The 17,856-nt window shown below is 41.1% G+C and overlaps 1 protein-coding gene across 1 annotated transcript; it reads right to left on the minus strand.

Annotated features, from left to right (window-relative positions):
• Positions 1 to 9,330: 9,330 nt before the first annotated feature.
• LOC115565277 (transmembrane protein 120 homolog) lies at positions 9,331 to 17,430 on the minus strand. The gene is made up of 7 exons (XM_089263379.1): positions 17,257 to 17,430; positions 16,901 to 17,019; positions 12,443 to 12,572; positions 12,218 to 12,357; positions 11,139 to 11,356; positions 10,690 to 11,069; positions 9,331 to 10,207 (listed from the first exon to the last, which is right to left on the minus strand). Exons 1-7 carry the CDS (start codon positions 17,341 to 17,343, stop codon positions 9,998 to 10,000), a joined length of 1,284 nt encoding a protein of 427 aa, XP_089119505.1. The 5' UTR covers positions 17,344 to 17,430; the 3' UTR covers positions 9,331 to 9,997.
• Positions 17,431 to 17,856: the final 426 nt, after the last annotated feature.

The following is a 17,856-nucleotide window of genomic DNA, read 5'->3' on the forward strand; positions in this document are numbered from 1 at the left end:
GAGACGGACGATTTTACATCATTATGCCCTTAAGGTGCTATAACCAATCGGAGGACCTTTCATTTAAGTTTTTCCCATTATGATCGAGTTATCGTCATAGTAACCGGCCGAGCGTTACAAGCGAAGTCGTTTATAGCGCTCGGAACTTTAATTTCATTGAGCATGAGCTTCCTAACGTTGATTTTACAATTATCTTCATTATCATCAATATTTTGCATTTCAATCCTGAAATCAGGGTATAATGGTTTTGTGCGAAGTATGTAACAGGCAGAAGGAATCATCGCAGACCCCTTATATTCTTGATCAAGCTGAGTCGATATAGCCCTGTCCATCTGTCCGTCCGTCCGTCCGTATGACCGCCTAGATCTCTGAAGTTATAAGAGCTAGAGAGCTGAAATTTGGTATGCATATATTTTAATAACCCATCCGATAATTTTTTTTATCTTATTTGTTTTTACATTCTTTGCCTTTATTAACTATATTGTAATAAAAATAACATATACATATGAATATACTTATATAGAAATGTAGTTATATATAATATTAAGAGCTATATGAGTTGTAATCCTAAAAGGCACACACACACACACACAGAGATCATTTGTGTCTGTGTTCATGTTGAGCCGTAACGCAGGCTAAGTATGCTCTTGCCAAAAAGCTCTTTCTTTTAATATTCATAATGCTGCTAAGTGAGTGTATGAAATATTGCAACAACAAGCGCTGACTGAATACCGCGTGCGGCGAACCCTCCACACACACACACAGACCGAGAGAATATTTCAGTCGGGTGCTACTGACTGCGGTATACTCAATCATGGCCCAAACTTTCCCAGTTGGAACTTCCAATCTGCCACGCCCCTAATTGGCAAAAGCATATATTAATTATGTGGTTCAATATGGAGTGTCTAGTTCTTAGACTGTAGAGAATACAATTTTAAACGCCTTGCCACGCCCACAACGGATAGCTACCATAACTCATATATTGTGAGTTATTAGTCCGATTATATATTCCAAATTTCGACTCTTTAGCACTTTACCTTCCATACTTTTTGAGATACAAAAAGGACAAAAGGTATTTACTGATTTGCCACGCCCCTGGTAGGCGGTTAAGGAAAATGTTGACACCTTATAAGTCGAGGGTATACAAGGGGTATGTGCACGCAATTCCAAGCCTTCTCTAGATTAAATAACAGCGAATTGCATTCAAACGAACAAACGGACGGAGGGACAGCCGAACGGAGGGAAAGACGGTCGAAAACGAATATACTCATTTCACTTTTGTGACTGCGCATAAGCAGAATTACAAAAACAAGGAAGAAGGCTCTTGTCGAGACTGCTCGACTAGGAGATACCTTGAACCCTCCATTCTGCACTAGTCTCTAGTATTTGAAATAGGTTTTTTACAGATTGGTGGCGATGGGGGCGTGGTATCCAAAATCTGTAAATTACAAAATGTTTGTAATCCTTTTATGTATATACACAGTATATCTAAAGTCTTCAGCTCTTATAGTATTCAAATGAGTCTAAAAAAACAAAATAAATTTTTCGATCATTCTCGATAAAAAAGTTATCGAATGATTTATTGAAAAAATAAAACAAACTTGTACTGCGTATGGTATACACGAGTATGCGTGCCAAATTTCAGCTCTCTAGCTCTTATAACTTCTGAGATCTAGGCGACTCAGCTCGTCGTCCTGATCAAGAATATATGTACTTTATGGAGTCATACTTTTCACAAAACCATTATACCCTGATTTCCCATTTTCAATGTGTTCAGGGTATATAAGCAAGCCGAAAACGCAACGAAGGTGCTCCACACGCACAAGGGCGGGCAGGAGGAGCCGCGGGGGCGTGGGTGGCTGAGTGGCTGAGTGGACTCGTAGCAAAAAACTAAAACTATGAGAGCGTCTGACTGTTGACCGCCGCTGCTATTTTTGGCGACTAGCGGCGACGGCGTGACAAAAAACGTGACCAAAACTTTTTGCCTTGGCTTGGATGACAGGGGAGAGGGGAGGGGGCGGGTGCGCCTCCGCTTTGTGGCTACTCCTGCTGCTGCTCCCGCCTGCTGCTCCCGCCTGCTGCTGTCTGCGCTCGTGGCTGCTCGGCGCCAACAAATTTCAATAAATTACAGTTACATTTGCCAAAGTCAGCTGCGCTGTCTGCGGGCTCGATCCGCTCTCGCTTAATGGCAATGTCCTTCTGCCAGCCACGCCCACTCGGTCCACGGCCCGGAGCTCGCTCGACGACTGCATAATTCAATTTGTGTTAAAGTTTTGCGAGTGCGTCGCACTCGCGGCTCTCCTAATGCGCCGCATAATTCAAACAAAACTCCTTCGCCCCGCTCCTCCCCCTCTCCTCCCCCTCACTCCTCGCGCGACAATGGGGGGCTGGCCTGGTATTGCGCATATCCGAATAGCTGGAGTCGAGTTTATGCTGACGAAAAGTCCACAAGTAAAATATATTTTGGGAAATTTTTAGTGATGGCAAATGGGATTTGTTAATCGATTATCGAATCGAATATGATTGATTTAAGGCTAAGCGATTATTAATTACAATTAATCGACCAAAACATTTGATTAATAATAAATGAAATTATTATTTTTTTTAAATACTTATTAGACAAACTTTATATACTTAAATAAAACACAAAAGTTTTTTATTTTTGGTGCGAATAAATTTAAAAAAAATAAATGAAATATACCAAAATTTAAGACTATAGCTGAAACCATTGTAATAATTTGATGTACTTTTTAGGCTATACAATTATAGTTTTAGTTTTTGCCTAAGCTGACTCACACTTTGTCAAAATATCATTAAATATATTTATAAATATTTAAATAACTAAAAGTTTTAGGAACTATAAATTTGAAAATGATTTTCGATAAGCTCCTATATCTTCTAAGGTCGACACGTTGAAGCATAGGGACTGTCGGAGGGACGAGGACGGACAGTGCTTAATCGACTCAGCTCATTACATTAATCTAACATATGTACATATATGTATATGGCTTATGGGATCTGCCACGCCTTCTTCTGCCTGTTAAATACATATGTAAACGATATATGCTATATATGTATATGTGTATGATATATGAATGATTCATGGATGATATATGGACGTTATCTGAGATGTGTATATGTAAGATATATGCGGGATATATGCAAGATGTATGCTAGATATATGCAGGATATATGATGGATATATAGAGGATATATGTATAGTCGATATATGCTAGATATATATGCATGATATATGAAGAATATATACAGGATATAAACAGGATAGATGCACAATATGTAGAGGACATACTTATGAAGGATATGTGCACGATATATTGATGATATATGGAGGATATATAGACGATATAGGCTAAGTATACGTGGAGGATATATAGACGATATTTGGAGGATATATTTAGGATATATATAGACTATATATGCTAGATATATATGCATTACATATAAAGGGTATATACAGGATATATTTATATATAGAGGATATATGCATACATAGCTATATGCATGATATATAGACAATATATGATATATAGACGATATATGAAGTATATGATATATGTGCATGATATATGCAGGATATATAGACGATATATGCTAGATATATATGCAGCATATATGAAGGACATATATACAGGATAGGCGATATATGCTAGATATATATGCATGATATATGCAGGAATAATAGTCGATATATGCTAGATATATGTATATGCAGGATAAATGAATGATGTATAAGGAATATACAATATACAGGATGGACGCACAACATATAGAGGACATATGAAGTACTTATTTTGGATATATATAGATATATGCACGATATATTGACGATATATGCTAAATATATGTATTTGCTAATGTATGACAGATATATTCAGGATATATGCGCAATATATATGCGATATATACATATGTATACTGTAGATCGTAAAGGCTGCAATTGCAGGCAATGGGAAGGTTTTTGGGTCAAGCGCGTGTGGCGGCCATAAATCAGCTGCTGCTCGAGCGGGTGTGAGAAGGCGAAAGGAGCTGTGGCTACTCCTGCTGCTGCTGCTGCTGCTGCTGTGGCTCCTGCTCCTGCTCCTGCTCCTGCTCTGGCTCTAGCAGTGGCTCTGGCTGGTTGAGACAACTTTTTGGCAACTGATTATTGTAGCCAGAGTCGAGACAGTAGCGAAACTAACAATTTTGTGGGCTAACTGTGACGATGTTGCCGATTTTCCGCTACATTTGCCGCACGATTGTCGCTAGCGGATGCCGATGCGGATGCCGATGCGGATGCGGATGCGGAAGTGGAAACTAGAGCATTTACCGCCAGCCAGACAATGTCTATCTATGTATGTCTGACCAGGGTGCGCTGCCTGTTGGCCATATTACATACTTGAGTGCACTTATTTATTTGCTTGTATGTCAACCTGCAATGCCTTTGTGTGTGTGTGCGTGTGTGTGTGTGTGACTGCCATTTTTCTATTTTGCGATTTCAATTTGTCTATTGTACAGCACGAGCAGCAGACAAATTACCAAAGCAGCCAACCAGACCAGACCAAAGCGGAGCAGAGCCCGAAGGCCCTGCAGGATGCCCAGCTCCTGCTCTTGATTAACCTATTATGATCATTTGATTGCTCGATTTAATTTGCCATCGTTTTCTTTTTTTATATTTTCCCCTCTCTCTCTCTCTCTCACTCACACTCACTCACCCGCTCTCTTGGTTTCTTTTCATTTTTGTTATATTTTGTCGGGCAAAAGTTTTTGTTGGGTTTGGAGAGGTCGCAGGAGTTGGGGAAAACTCATTCTTTGGCCATTGATTCTTTATCAAATTGAATTTCTTTGATGACTTTTTTGGCCTCCGTTTGCTTCTGCTCCTGCTCCTGCTCCTGCTCTTCCTACTCCTTCTCCTTCTCCTCCTCCCTCGCATTGCATTCAACCAACAACAACAACAACAACAACTGACCCTAAATTCATTTTCATTATAAACTTTCAATGCTGTGCTGGGGCCCTTTTCTTTCGTCAGTTGGTCAGTTTTCTGTTTGCATTCATTTGCTATCAGTTTTAATTGTTGCTCCATTTGGCCGCCGAAATTCGATTACAACGAGCTTTACGTTTTGATGCAGCTCATTCAGCGCCTCCGTCTGCTGTCGAGCCCAACGATTTGTTTAATTCCACTCAATTATTCAGAATTTTAGAGCAGTTTGTTTGAGTGGTGCAGCACATGTTTATACCCTGTAATTTGTGTCAACGGAAAGTTGTTTGTTTTGGTTTGAGTGGCCATAGAGAAGGGGAGTAGAGGGAAAGAGAGAAAGACATGGAGGGAGATAGTCGAAAAAGGAGAAGGATTCAAAGTTTGAGGAGATAGAAAGAGAGAGAGAGAGAGAGAGAGAGAGAGAGAGAGAGAGAGAGAGAGACAGAGAGAAAGCGAGAGAGTGGGAGCAGGAGAAAAGGAGGAGTGTGAAGAAATGGAAAAAAAAAATCGGAGAGAAACAGACAGGCACAGAAACAAAGACTGAGAATGAAGGAAAAAGGGAGAAGGCAGAAAGAAAAGCCTGGAGGGAAAGAAGGAAAAGTAGGAGAAGGAATAGGAAAAAAAGGGATAAGAAGAAAGCGAAGAAGAGATAGAGAGAGAAAAATGTAGATACAAAGTGAAAGAGAGAGAGAGTCAAAGAGACAGGGTAAGATCTTCAAAAGACTAATCCTGGAGGAAAAGGAGAAGGAATAGGAAAAAGAAAAGGAAAAGGATAAGAAGAAAGCGAAGAAGAGCGAGAGAGAGAGAGATGTAGATAGTAGAAGTGAAACACGGAGAGAGATCGCGAGAGAGAAAGGCATAGAGTCAAAGAGACAGAGTGAGATCTTTAAAAGACAAATTCTATTTTCTTTTTCTATTTTTAGATTTATCAACTCTTATATTTATCGATTTATTCATGCTAGCACTCACATTATCGATTCTTCGATTGAAAAAACCTCCATCTGAAATCGCTTAATGCTCGAAGCCAAACAACCTAATGAGGCAAGCATCTACCTGAACAATACTTTAATGTGGCCTTTTACAGGGTATTAAATAAATCAAAAGCTGATTAAGTGCTATTTCTCGCGCATGAATAAATTAAATTTGAATTATTGAACAGCAACAGCAACAACAACAGCTCTAGCTAGTAAGCGCGAGAGTTGCCCGAGAAAATAATCTAATAAATATGTATTACGATAATATTGATATATTAGATAGAGATTTTATATATGCGCTATATAAAGGCGGAAAGATCGGAACGTAAGGAATGGTTACACAGAGATAGAGAAGGAGAGAGAGAGGAAGAGCGAGAGAAGGAGAGAGAGAGACAGAAGGACAGAGAGAAAGAGACAGAAGGAGAGAGAGAGATGAAGAAAGAGAGAGAAGGAGGGAGATAGAGAGGGGGGTAGAGGCTAGTAAAGAAAGATGGAGGTAGAGAGACAGTGCGAGTGAGAGGGAAAATATGCTACTAAATGTGAGAGAGAGAGAAAGAGAAAAAGAGATAGACATAGAGACAAGATAGATGCAGGCAAATCGACAGGGAGAGCAAGAGAGGGAGAGAGAGAATATACCAAGAGAAGAGAATGAAAGAGTATAAGATATAAGACAGAGATAAACGAAAATAAATAGAGATAAATCAAGATCAATCCGGAAGTGGCTTTACTGACTCGAACTTTAATATCGAAATAGACATATCAAAGACGTATCAATATCATAAGCAATGCACAATTATCCCACAATGTACAAGGAACCGTATCTCCATTCCCATTTCGGGGCAATCTCTCGAAATGCCCGTCGACCTCAGTGGAGGGGCTCTGGCTTCGGTTGAACTGGCGGAACTTGTCGATCGGCCCGCGGGCACTTGAACTGGCTGAAAACAAAGCCATTGGCATTAATTTGCTGTTAGCTGTTGCCTTAATGCCAATTGCCGTTGCCAGTGGCAATGGCCAATGGGCTTTTCAATCGCCTGTTCAACATGGCGTATGCTTATCAAATTAACGAATTACGCGCTTCACAATGCCAGTGACGTTTCCCGTATGCGGTTGCAATAAATGATAATCGCACGGCTCGGCCGAAAGCCGCCCACTTAACACACACACACGCACACACAGGCACACAGGCACTCTCTCTCTCCGTCTCCCACTCTCGCTCTCTCTTTCACTCTTTCCCCGCCTACTTTCGTTACGTTGATGGGCGCTGCGGCTGCATCAACCAAAAGTCGTAAATTCCGTTGGCGGCGCAGAAAAACAGGCAACCAAAATGCGGCAGTGAGCAACTGGCTGCTGCTCCTGCTCCTGCTCCTGCCCCTGCTCCTGCTCCTGCCCCTGCTGCTGCTGCTGCTGCTGCCCCTGCCGCTGCTGCTGCTGCACAACAATGCAAACAATGCCACAAATGCACTAAATACGCCCGGTCTGTGACCAGAATCGCCGCCATCCAGCAAGCATTCCGGCCCCCACCCGCCGCCGGTTGCCGGGAGCAATGGCGCGTCAGGGCCGACGTTCGACATAATTAAAAGCGTGCGCCGTTTACGCAATTAATGAACTCTCGCCAAATTAGGCTGCGGCAGCGCGACAAGCAAATGGCCAGGACATGGATGTGGACGATGGGACGATGGGACGACGGGATGAGTGGATGGGTGGATGGAGCGCGCGACAAGTGAACGGCACAGGATGTAGCCTCAATGACCGCCTGCGCTGCGGTTGCGGTTACCAGCCCAACACATCCCCGCTCGCCCACCTATTCAGGAGGAGCCCACATCAATGGAGGCGGGCGCGGGCAAATGGCGCCCAACGTGGTGCACAAAACCCGCCGCTTTTGCCGCATTGCAGGGCTTTTGTTGCAAACGGGCAGACGACAGCCGCATTAATGGCCATCAGTAAAACAAGAGTCACACGGCCCGACCCGGCCAGACCAGACCACCCCCACCCCCACTCACTCGCTCACTCACTCACTCACTCACTTGTCCAACTCACTGCATGCGCCGCCTAAGCATACGCCCCGTCTGCCCAGACACCGAAGCTCACTCAAATCGCAGTTCGCACAAGAGATAAGCTGCAAAAAAAATAAAAAATAAAGAGAGGAAGAACAAAAACCACAAGTAAAATATAATAAAAAGTAAAGTCGAGGTCGAGTTCGAGGTCGGCGCTGACATTTTAAATTTGAAACAAATTAGCAAAATCAACAAAATGCTGCAATTAGTATTTACTTTATTATAATAAGCAGAAAAAAAGAAAAATAAAAAAAAAAACAATTTCTCTGCTCTCTTCTTCATGCAGCGCGATCGAGACGGACTCAGCATACAGAATGAAGTAAAAGGAACTTGATATACGTGTGTTTATACAAGTGCGAGCGAGACAAGTGCAGGCAGGCACAATTATGGAGTGAGCTAAGCTGAAGAGAGCTGTTGACTAACGGTAAATGCATACAGCATTCGAGCATGCTAAGCAATATAAGCAACAACAACAACAGTCACGACAGCGGGTGTAAGGAGAGCAGAGAACTGCTGACAAAATGGTCTTCAGTATATGTATATATGCATGTGCATATGCATATGTACATACAATGTATACACGTATACAAGCAGTGTTTGTGAATGAGCGAGGGAGACGGGCAGTATTTGTCAAGCTATTGCAAAATTGTTGCGAGCTTAGCATAAAGAGGAGAGCAGCTGATTAAATTGTCTTCACTGACACACAATATTTGTATGCGTTTGAAGGAGATGAAGTAAATGATGAAAGGATCTGCTTACACTTGAAGAAATGCCACTACATATTATATTTAAAAATTGGATTACACTTGAAAAAAAAAAATACACTTGATATACATACTTTATAAATACTTTAAAAATGGTATTACTATAGAAATAAAAGAGAATAAAGATTTAAATGCATTTTAATGTATTTATGTACATGTAGATGGCACGTTAGCGCGCAATCAAATAAACCACTAAACCAGGCAGCAATCAACATTTTTGCATATTCACATTTGCAGACATTTTGCCCATGGCCAAAACCATAATGAGCAACTTTAAATGCCGCTGCTTAACACGCAATTCAATAAATTGTGGTCAGTGTCATCGATTTAATTACTGTTCCATGCACACACCCACATGAACAGAGGCGAGCGCATTCAAAAAGAGCAACACTTTCCCACACATTCGCACTCGAAGTCCACAGTCCACAGTCCGCACTCTCGCACTCTCGCATTCGTATTCGCCCTCGCACTCGCGCTCTCACTCCCACTCCCACTCGCACAAAAGAGCCAGCCCAGCACACACACATCCCCAGTCGAATACAATGAGAGAAACACAATGTTAATATTTTTCTTGCAATTTGCTTTCTCTGTTTATTTTTGTTGTGTTGTGAGCGCAGTTTCTTTTCATTCAATATCAATTCGCTTCGCCTGCACTCAGGACAATTTACAATTTCATTTCACGTCGTTTCTCCTACAATTTTTCATTACAAGCAGCCAAGTAAACAAAAAATAAATTAAAAAAAAATTATCTTAAAGAATATTTAAAAAAAAAAAAATTGTACATAGCGTGTGTACGTACATACAGCGTATGTTACTCTATTTTGAGTTTGTTTTTTGCTTAAGTATTTTTTTTTTAATTTTGTTTTTTTATGTTTTTTTTTTTGGGGGTTTTTCTTTTGTTTTCTTTTTCGCTTCACAAAAGGTGAATGTCTGGCTTAAGTTACCGTTCAAAGCGGAACGAACATGCAGAAAAAAAAATCAATGATTGCAATAAGCTGAACGGGAATAATAAAGAGAGCCAAAAACTTCAACTTAAAGCGAAATCAATAAATAAGCATGCAAAAATAAGAAACGAAAAGAAAAACTATGGAGGGAGGGTTCAGGGATTGGGTTAGGGTTCTGGGGGTTGGGGGGTTGGGGTGGGGACTATCGGTGTTTGGGGTGTCGGGTCCAAAAATTATACATAACATATGACTGAGCGCTAGACCTCTCACAAATGCTCTCTATGCTTTAGTTCGCCTTTTTCTCTGCCGGCGATGGCGTTGCCGTTGCCGTTGGCGTTGGCGTTGGCGTTGGCGCCGCTGTTGCCGTTACTGATGCAGCAGCTGCTGCTGCTGCTGCTGACGTCGGCGTCGTTTTAGTTAGCTGTGCCGCTGTCGGCGTTGTCGCTGCCGACGCTGCCTGCGAGCTGCTTGAAATGTCCAAGTCGCTGGCGCTGTTCTGTAACGGTACAATGGAGAAGAGAATAAAACAGAATAATTACAGTTTATGTTAAGCGCACGCCTGTTTGAAGTTAACCTAAAGAGAGTTGATTGGTTTTGTAAGAAAGTTTGAGAAATTTGCAATTTCATATAGGTTATAAAAAATCTCTTATATAAAAACTACAGTTAAATTATTTATATCAATAAATAAATAGTAAGGAATGATAATGAAAGATAAGAAGTGAAATGATATCGAATGCTTCTAAGAAAATAATGCTTTTAATAAATAATAATAATATAATCGGGATTTTGCAAATTTTATGTAAATTAATCGTTTATCGATATAGAGTGTATAGGGTCCTGTTCTACAGAAGCAAATTAAGTGCAATGTCTCAAGGCTAACATGCATCTCGCCTTCTGATTTGCACCCCACCCCCCCAAAACCCAAAACCAAAAGCCCAAGCCAAACCCACCCTCACACCCGCCTCCGGCCACACTCACCTTCATCTCCTTGCGCAATTTCATGGACTTGCCCATGCTCTGGAGGCGATAGCGCTCCTTGGCCCGCTCGCGTATCTTTTCGGGCACCACCAGGAGCGTGGTGGTGATGTTGCCCACAAAGAGCAGAAGGAAGAGCCCGCACATGACGGACACATGCCAGGGGGCGTCGGGCGGGTAGTAGGCGAGCTTGAAGAGCGTCCAGGCGTTGTAGGCCTGAAAGGCGTAGCCAATGAACAGGAATGGCAGGAGAAAGCTCAGGCCGCGCCACATCCACGAATGGAAGCCCTCAATGGTGATATCCATGTTGTGGCGTTCGCCCAGCGCCTTGAGCCGATACAGCAGACCCTTCTGATAGCCAAACTGCAAATACTGCACGATGCCTGTGCAGAGCGCAAACGAAACCAATTAATGCATCCACCGACATCCACATCTTGCTCGGGTTTACTCACTGATGTACACATTGAAGTACATGAACTGCAGGCGAAACAGTTGCCAGTGCTCGCCCTGCGGCCAGACCAGCAGGACGCCGGCGGCCACCGTCGAGATGAAGTGATGGGCGCGCCACCAGCCCTTGATCCTGGATCCATTCACCTTCAATATGGACTCCCGTATAGTCAGGGTGCAGTAGTACCAGACTAGCAGAAATATGAACGCCAGTTCCAGAGCTCTACGAAATTTGGTGTGGAAAAGAGTATTTCAGTATATCATATCTGTGTATCTGTATCTGTATCTGTATCTGTATCTGTATCTGTATCTGTATCTGTATCTGTATCTGTATCTGTATCTGTATCTGTATCTGTATCTGTATCTGTATCTGTATCTGTATCTGTATCTGTATCTGTATCTGTATCTGTATCTGTATCTGTATCTGTATCTGTATCTGTATCTGTATCTGTATCTGTATCTGTATCTGTATCTGTATCTGTATCTGTATCTGTATCGTATCTGTATCTGTATCTGTATCTGTATCTGTATCTGTATCTGTATCTGTATCTGTATCTGTATCTGTATCTGTATCTGTATCTGTATCTGTATCTGTATCTGTATCTGTATCTGTATCTGTATCTGTATCTGTATCTGTATCTGTATCTGTATCTGTATCTGTATCTGTATCTGTATCTGTATCTGTATCTGTATCTGTATCTGTATCTGTATCTGTATCTGTATCTGTATCTGTATCGTATCTGTATCTGTATCTGTATCTGTATCTGTATCTGTATCTGTATCTGTATCTGTATCTGTATCTGTATCTGTATCTGTATCTGTATCTGTATCTGTATCTGTATCTGTATCTGTATCTGTATCTGTATCTGTATCTGTATCTGTATCTGTATCTGTATCTGTATCTGTATCTGTATCTGTATCTGTATCTGTATCTGTATCTGTATCTGTATCTGTATCTGTATCTGTATCTGTATCTGTATCTGTATCTGTATCTGTATCTGTATCTGTCTGTATCTGTATCTGTATCTGTATCTGTATCTGTATCTGTATCTGTATCTGTATCTGTATCTGAGTATCTACTCACCTGTAGTTGAATATCAAGTTGAAGAATGCCATTATCAGTCCAATCACATTGAGTATTAGCTTAAACTTTTCATAGTCATCTTTGTAGCGAACTTTGTCGTTTCTGTTCAGAATCGAGACATTCACATCGCCTAGTATTATCTGGGGGATGGCATGAGGGATGGGGGAGGGTAGAGGCGTGTCAACTCTAGTGCGCGACTACAAGGGGTCAGTGTGACCAACTCACCTGTAGATAGCGACCGGATCGTGCTGGCAGCGATTGCTCTATTTCATGTAATTGCGCCTTTCGCTTGAGCGACATCTTTAACAGATTGTCCAATTTCTCCTTCTCCTCGCCTTCAATCGGTCCTTTATATCTGGAATGCAATTAGTATGTTTAGAGTGAGGGGGAGATACATATATAGGAGGAGATATAAAGACTTGAGTTAATTCTTGTTTGTATATAGTTTGTCTTTTGGTGAGTTTCTTTTTACTTTTTCGTAAGACTAACTGAAAATGGAGTTTTGGGAACATTCTGTTATTATCAGGATTTTCATTACATTATTAACAAAGTAGTACAAAGGAACAAATTGAGATTGATCTAGTCGAAAGTGTTCTAAGTTCGGACAATTAATTGTTGCACAACTTTTAATCTACTTAGACTTTCATCATCGAATTTCTGGAGTATAATAATAATGCTCGGATCTCTGCAACTGCCAAAGAAACTCCCGATTTTTTCCAATTCTTGGGAGAAGGCGGAAAGGTATACTAAATCCAAAATAACATTACATCCCAAGCTACCCATCTATTAACGATACATATAGGTAAAAGGCTTGGCTTATCATAACCCATAAGATTAACCCATTCGTAATGCCGTTAATAGTTCATCTTAAGTTTTTCCCCAACAGTATTCCGATCTTAAAGCTGCCGGCGAATTGCTCCATATGCAATTTGCATAAATATATAATATTTATTATTATAGGGCAGGGGAAGCACTGGCCCAGGGGAGGTTGGTCAAAGCCGGCGAGCGATATCAATTATAGACACGGCACACGGCATACGGCGTACGGCGTACGGCGCACGGCACACGGCAATTTCAATTTAGCCCACGTCAAAGTTCAATTTAGACATAATTGACAGTTGCAAAGGAGCACGAGAGCCGACTCACTCCATGTGCGTCTATAGGGTATACGCTACACAGGGCATATGCCCAAACACATACTATATATGTTTGTACAGATATGGGTATTACCTCCTGGGTACATTCTTATTAGATTTCGTTGTTTGTTTTTAATTTTTTATCTATGGCTTGCATAATTCATGTTTTTATTTTTAAACATCCAATAAATAACACGTAAGACTCTTGCGAACGGGCGTTAGCGACTGCCTGATACTCGTGCATGGTGGAAAAATAACTGATTTTCGATAAGCCTCAGATGTTCATGGAAATTAAACCATCAAAATTTGGAACTTGAATTTTATATAGATAAAATATTAAATAATAAAAGATTATATATGTTTGATCTTCAATTAACTAAACTATTATAACTATTCCAAATTGCCATCTTAGGCTTATATCAGATATATATCTTATTTTAAATTTCATTTTTCCAAAGAACAAATATACTCCTCACATTTGTCAGACGAGTATAACTTAATACATATGCTCCATGGGCATGCCTACATATAAAATTTAGTATATATATAATAAAAATCGCGCTGATAAGCGATAAACGAGGGAGCGCCGTCTTAGAGAATGCGAAAAAAAATCGTACTTGAAATTGTGGCACTGATAATGGGGGCTACTGAGTTGGTCAAATAATAATCGGGGCTCTGTGACTTGTGCTTGTACTTGATGTATGGCGAAAAAAAAAAAAAAAAAAAAAAAAACAAGAAAAAAACAAACAAACAAAAATTGATTCGTAAATTCCACCCGCAGGTGTGTTATATAACACCGGAAATGGGGCTAAAAGGCGACATGTTCTCATAGACAAAACATATGTACATCGATACACACACACACACATACACACATACATACATATATGCTAGACAAGCACAAGCAACTAAAAATAGTTGCTTGTATTTATCTTTGGCTAACAGTTTTTATACTCTGTTTCCAAAGAAACAACAAAAGTATATTGGCTTTGTGCAATATTCGACCGGAAATACATTTTAAGAGATAATAATAATAATAAATTTATTAACAATAGTTTTCGACAATAACAATATTAGTTATTTCTGTTATACACCGATGTCCTAACCTGGGCGCACAGTATTATGCAGTCAGTAGCGCCCGACTGCATCGTTCTTACATTTCTCTTTGATTCCATTTGCACACGCGCCAAGAGTCGCCTGTGAAACGCGCGCGTTTTGCATGCGCTTTTAAACGCGCCTTCGGCTGAAGCGAAAGGCAAACACAAACAGAAGCACAAGCGTACGCTTGCGCAACTCGCCTGTGCTGCACGCAACGTTGCGCAAGCGCAAGCAAAAAAAAATAGATAAATTGATGCTACTTTGTTTATATTCATATGTTTACTTTGTTTGCGCAAACGTAACGACAACGGCAAGCAAAACAATAACCGTAATTGCTTTTGGGTGCTGTTAGTTAAGCTTTCTATTTTGTTTTTAGTTCGTTTTTGCATCTGTCAATTAAGCTTTATTTGCGCAACAAGTTAAATGCCCTTTAAGGGCTGCACAGGTAGCGATTACATTTTTTTTCTTTCTTTTTTTTTATATTTCTCGTGCTTTCTAGAGTTTTGTAATTTTAGCTCGTGTTTACCATTTTGACAGAGGCGAAATCATTTAATTTATTGTTATTTTGATGTAGTTGCTGTTGTTGTTGTTGTTGCATCATTTGGATAGAGTAAAGCTGGCAGCTAGCCAAGCGCAAGGTCAACCGTTTGGAGGCAAAGACACAGCAAAACGCGCGCGTCTACATACATATGTATGTATAAACGCTCAGAGTGCACATACAAATATACAAACACACAAACAAGTGTTTGAGTTCACCGTTCAGCCATACAGAGAGAGAGTGTGAGAGCGGCGAGAGAGAGTATGAGAGTGAAACGCTTTGGTTTGCGAACCAGCGTGTAAAGCGTCTGAGCGAGTGCAAAGAGCAATTTTGTACATGTGCTCTCTGGCGATCGTTGACACACATACATACATACATGCACACGCTGACACACACAATTAAGCGCCAGCAAATAAAACTCCACAACTGTTACAGCAACAACAACAACAACAGGTAAACTGGCCTTGCCTGCGTGCACAGTGGATCACTAATGCATCTCTCAAAGCGAAATCAATATAACAACAACGAATGCACAGTATATATTCATACACATATGTATATATAAATTGCTATTAAATGAATGATTTGTTTAAAAGATTTTGAATACGCAAATAACCTAAATAAATAGACAGGAAAACATATGAAAACTGGTTTTCAAACAATTTGTTTACCTATGCAATGTGCGCTTGGCGCATTTGTGCCACTGTGGTCACAGAGTTGGCTTTGTTTATTATTATTATTATAGTTGTTGTTGTTTATTTGGTTATTGTTTTTCTGTTTTCTGTGTCGCTTAATGTTTGCTGGCTTTTCAGTTTACGCTTCATGCAGCACAGGGTCAAGGGCAGCCAGTGTGAAAGCGGGGCAAAGCAACTGCAACTTATTGAATAGGAAGAGCGAACGAGTGGACAAGACAGAGTGAGAGCGAGTGAGCGAGAGGGAGGGCGCGAGTGAGGGTAAGAGAGTAGTGGCCTGCTCGCTGGGCAAAGGTACACTTTCAATTACAAAATAAACTTTTTTTTATATTTTTTTTATGACATTTGCTTTGACAATAAATGCGCCTAATGCCCGTGCCCGTTCGGGCGCAAAGTCTACGTATATTGGGGTTTTATCACAGATTTTTATCAGAACGGCTGCAAACACACACAAACACACACACACGCACATACACACAGCTGTAAAAACTAATTGCAAACTAACTAGAAGCATTACGCACTTTAAATGCCGCCACAGCTGTTTATAGTCTCTGGGAGGAGCCGGTGGAGGGTGGGGGCGTCGCAGTGACGATAAGAACAAAATTTACTGACTAATTGCCGACATACAGTTGTGTTTCACAACTTATTGCGGCTGCTGATAAGCAAACGGTTGGGCTAGCTGTTTCCCAGTTGCGAATCTGATTAGAATAGCCTAGTTCGCAACGGTAATTGATTCGAGATCAAATTCCAATTGGGCCACAACTTCAATGAGAGTGTGTGCGTGTGAGCGAGACAGAGAACGTGAGAGCCGTCGGGCTGTTTGTACTATTCGAGATGGCCATTTAGCAGGGCATTCGTTACCCGAGTTAAGCATTCGACATGGAGTTGAGCAGGTAGCTGAGTGCACTTAACGGCACTTTAACACTTTGTTGACCTTGTCAATTTGTTTGTTTCTTACGGCAGCGATAAGATGCAGTTATTATGGCATTTACAGTTATGGCCGTAATAAATGGCATGCCCAAATGTGTCGTGTCACGCGGCCATCCCTAGCTGAAGCCTGTTGCATACGAATGCTAGCTAAGTACAGTTGAAAAGTTTTGCATGTAATTATATAAGGGTTGGCTTTGACACCATAAGCGTGCGTGCGTGCGTCTGTGTGTGTGTGTGTGTGTGTGTGTGTATGTAAATGGTACAGTTATATGCTAGTTATTCTACTCACTGTCGTATTGAGGCTGATATTTGATTCATACGATATCGCTGATGCTTGATCTCGTTAAAGCATTTCTGTTGATGCTGATGCAGCTGCTCCAGCAGCTCAATGTTGCGTCTGTTGCACTCCTGCACAGAGGAACACAGAGAGAGAGAGAGTGAGAGAGAGAGAGGAGAGAGAGAGAGGAGAGAGAGTGAGACTGTGTTAACAATGAGCAGCTGATTCAAAATCGAGAACAAGAACAACAAACACATCTACTTATATGTACATAAATACATATGTATGTATGTATATTTATTCATATCTATATTTACACCTACATCATTTAGAACAACAACAACAGCAACAACAACAGCTCAACTTACCTCAAGCTCTGCATATTCACGATTGAGCTCATCCCATTCATTGCAGAGCGTTTGAATGTCCATTTTGTGTATTGCTTTTGCTGCCATTGTTCTTGTTGTTATTATTGTCTTCGCTGGACGCGCTTCGCACGATGTCAATTGTATGCAACAGCTGATTTGAGGTTAGGGTCTATGCAGTCTGTGTTGAGGTGCGAGAGATAGAGAGAGAGAAACAAAAAGAGAGAGAGAGCGGGTGAGAGAGAGCTTGACGGGAGGCGGGAGGTCAGCCGTTTGCCGGCTGCCTTTTGTTGGTAAAGGCGGTGTGGGGCGGGGGAAAGCGTCGGCTCTCAAGTATATTTTGGTGAAAAATCAATTGGCCGCTACGCAAGCAATTCGCTTTTACGTTCTGCACCGCAGCCACATCCAATTGGAATTGAATTGTAGTCACAAATAACACTTGGGTTTAGCACCTGGAGGAACTGAATCGATGGTAACGACGCTAGCGCCGCTATGTTTGGGGCTGCGTTTGTTTGGTTTGTTTTTAAAAATAAATTTGTGCGGAGCAGCGACGCTTTTGCCGTGCGGTAACTAAAACTGAACTGAACTGAACTGAACCCCAAA

This window comes from Drosophila navojoa, chromosome X (assembly GCF_054131105.1).
Source record: "Drosophila navojoa isolate 15081-1374.11 chromosome X, UAZ_NAV_1.0, whole genome shotgun sequence".
Taxonomy (NCBI): Eukaryota; Metazoa; Arthropoda; class Insecta; order Diptera; family Drosophilidae; genus Drosophila; species Drosophila navojoa.

Coding starts and splice junctions, on each gene's coding strand:
- LOC115565277 (XM_089263379.1), bottom strand. CDS start 17,343: ATGGCAGCAAAAGCAATACACAAAATGGACATTCAAACGCTCTGCAAT. Junction 12,358..12,442: donor GATCCGGTCGCTATCTACAG/GTGAGTTGGTCA, acceptor GCCATCCCCCAG/ATAATACTAGGCGATGTGAA. Junction 10,208..10,689: donor AATTGCGCAAGGAGATGAAG/GTGAGTGTGGCC, acceptor GTACCGTTACAG/AACAGCGCCAGCGACTTGGA.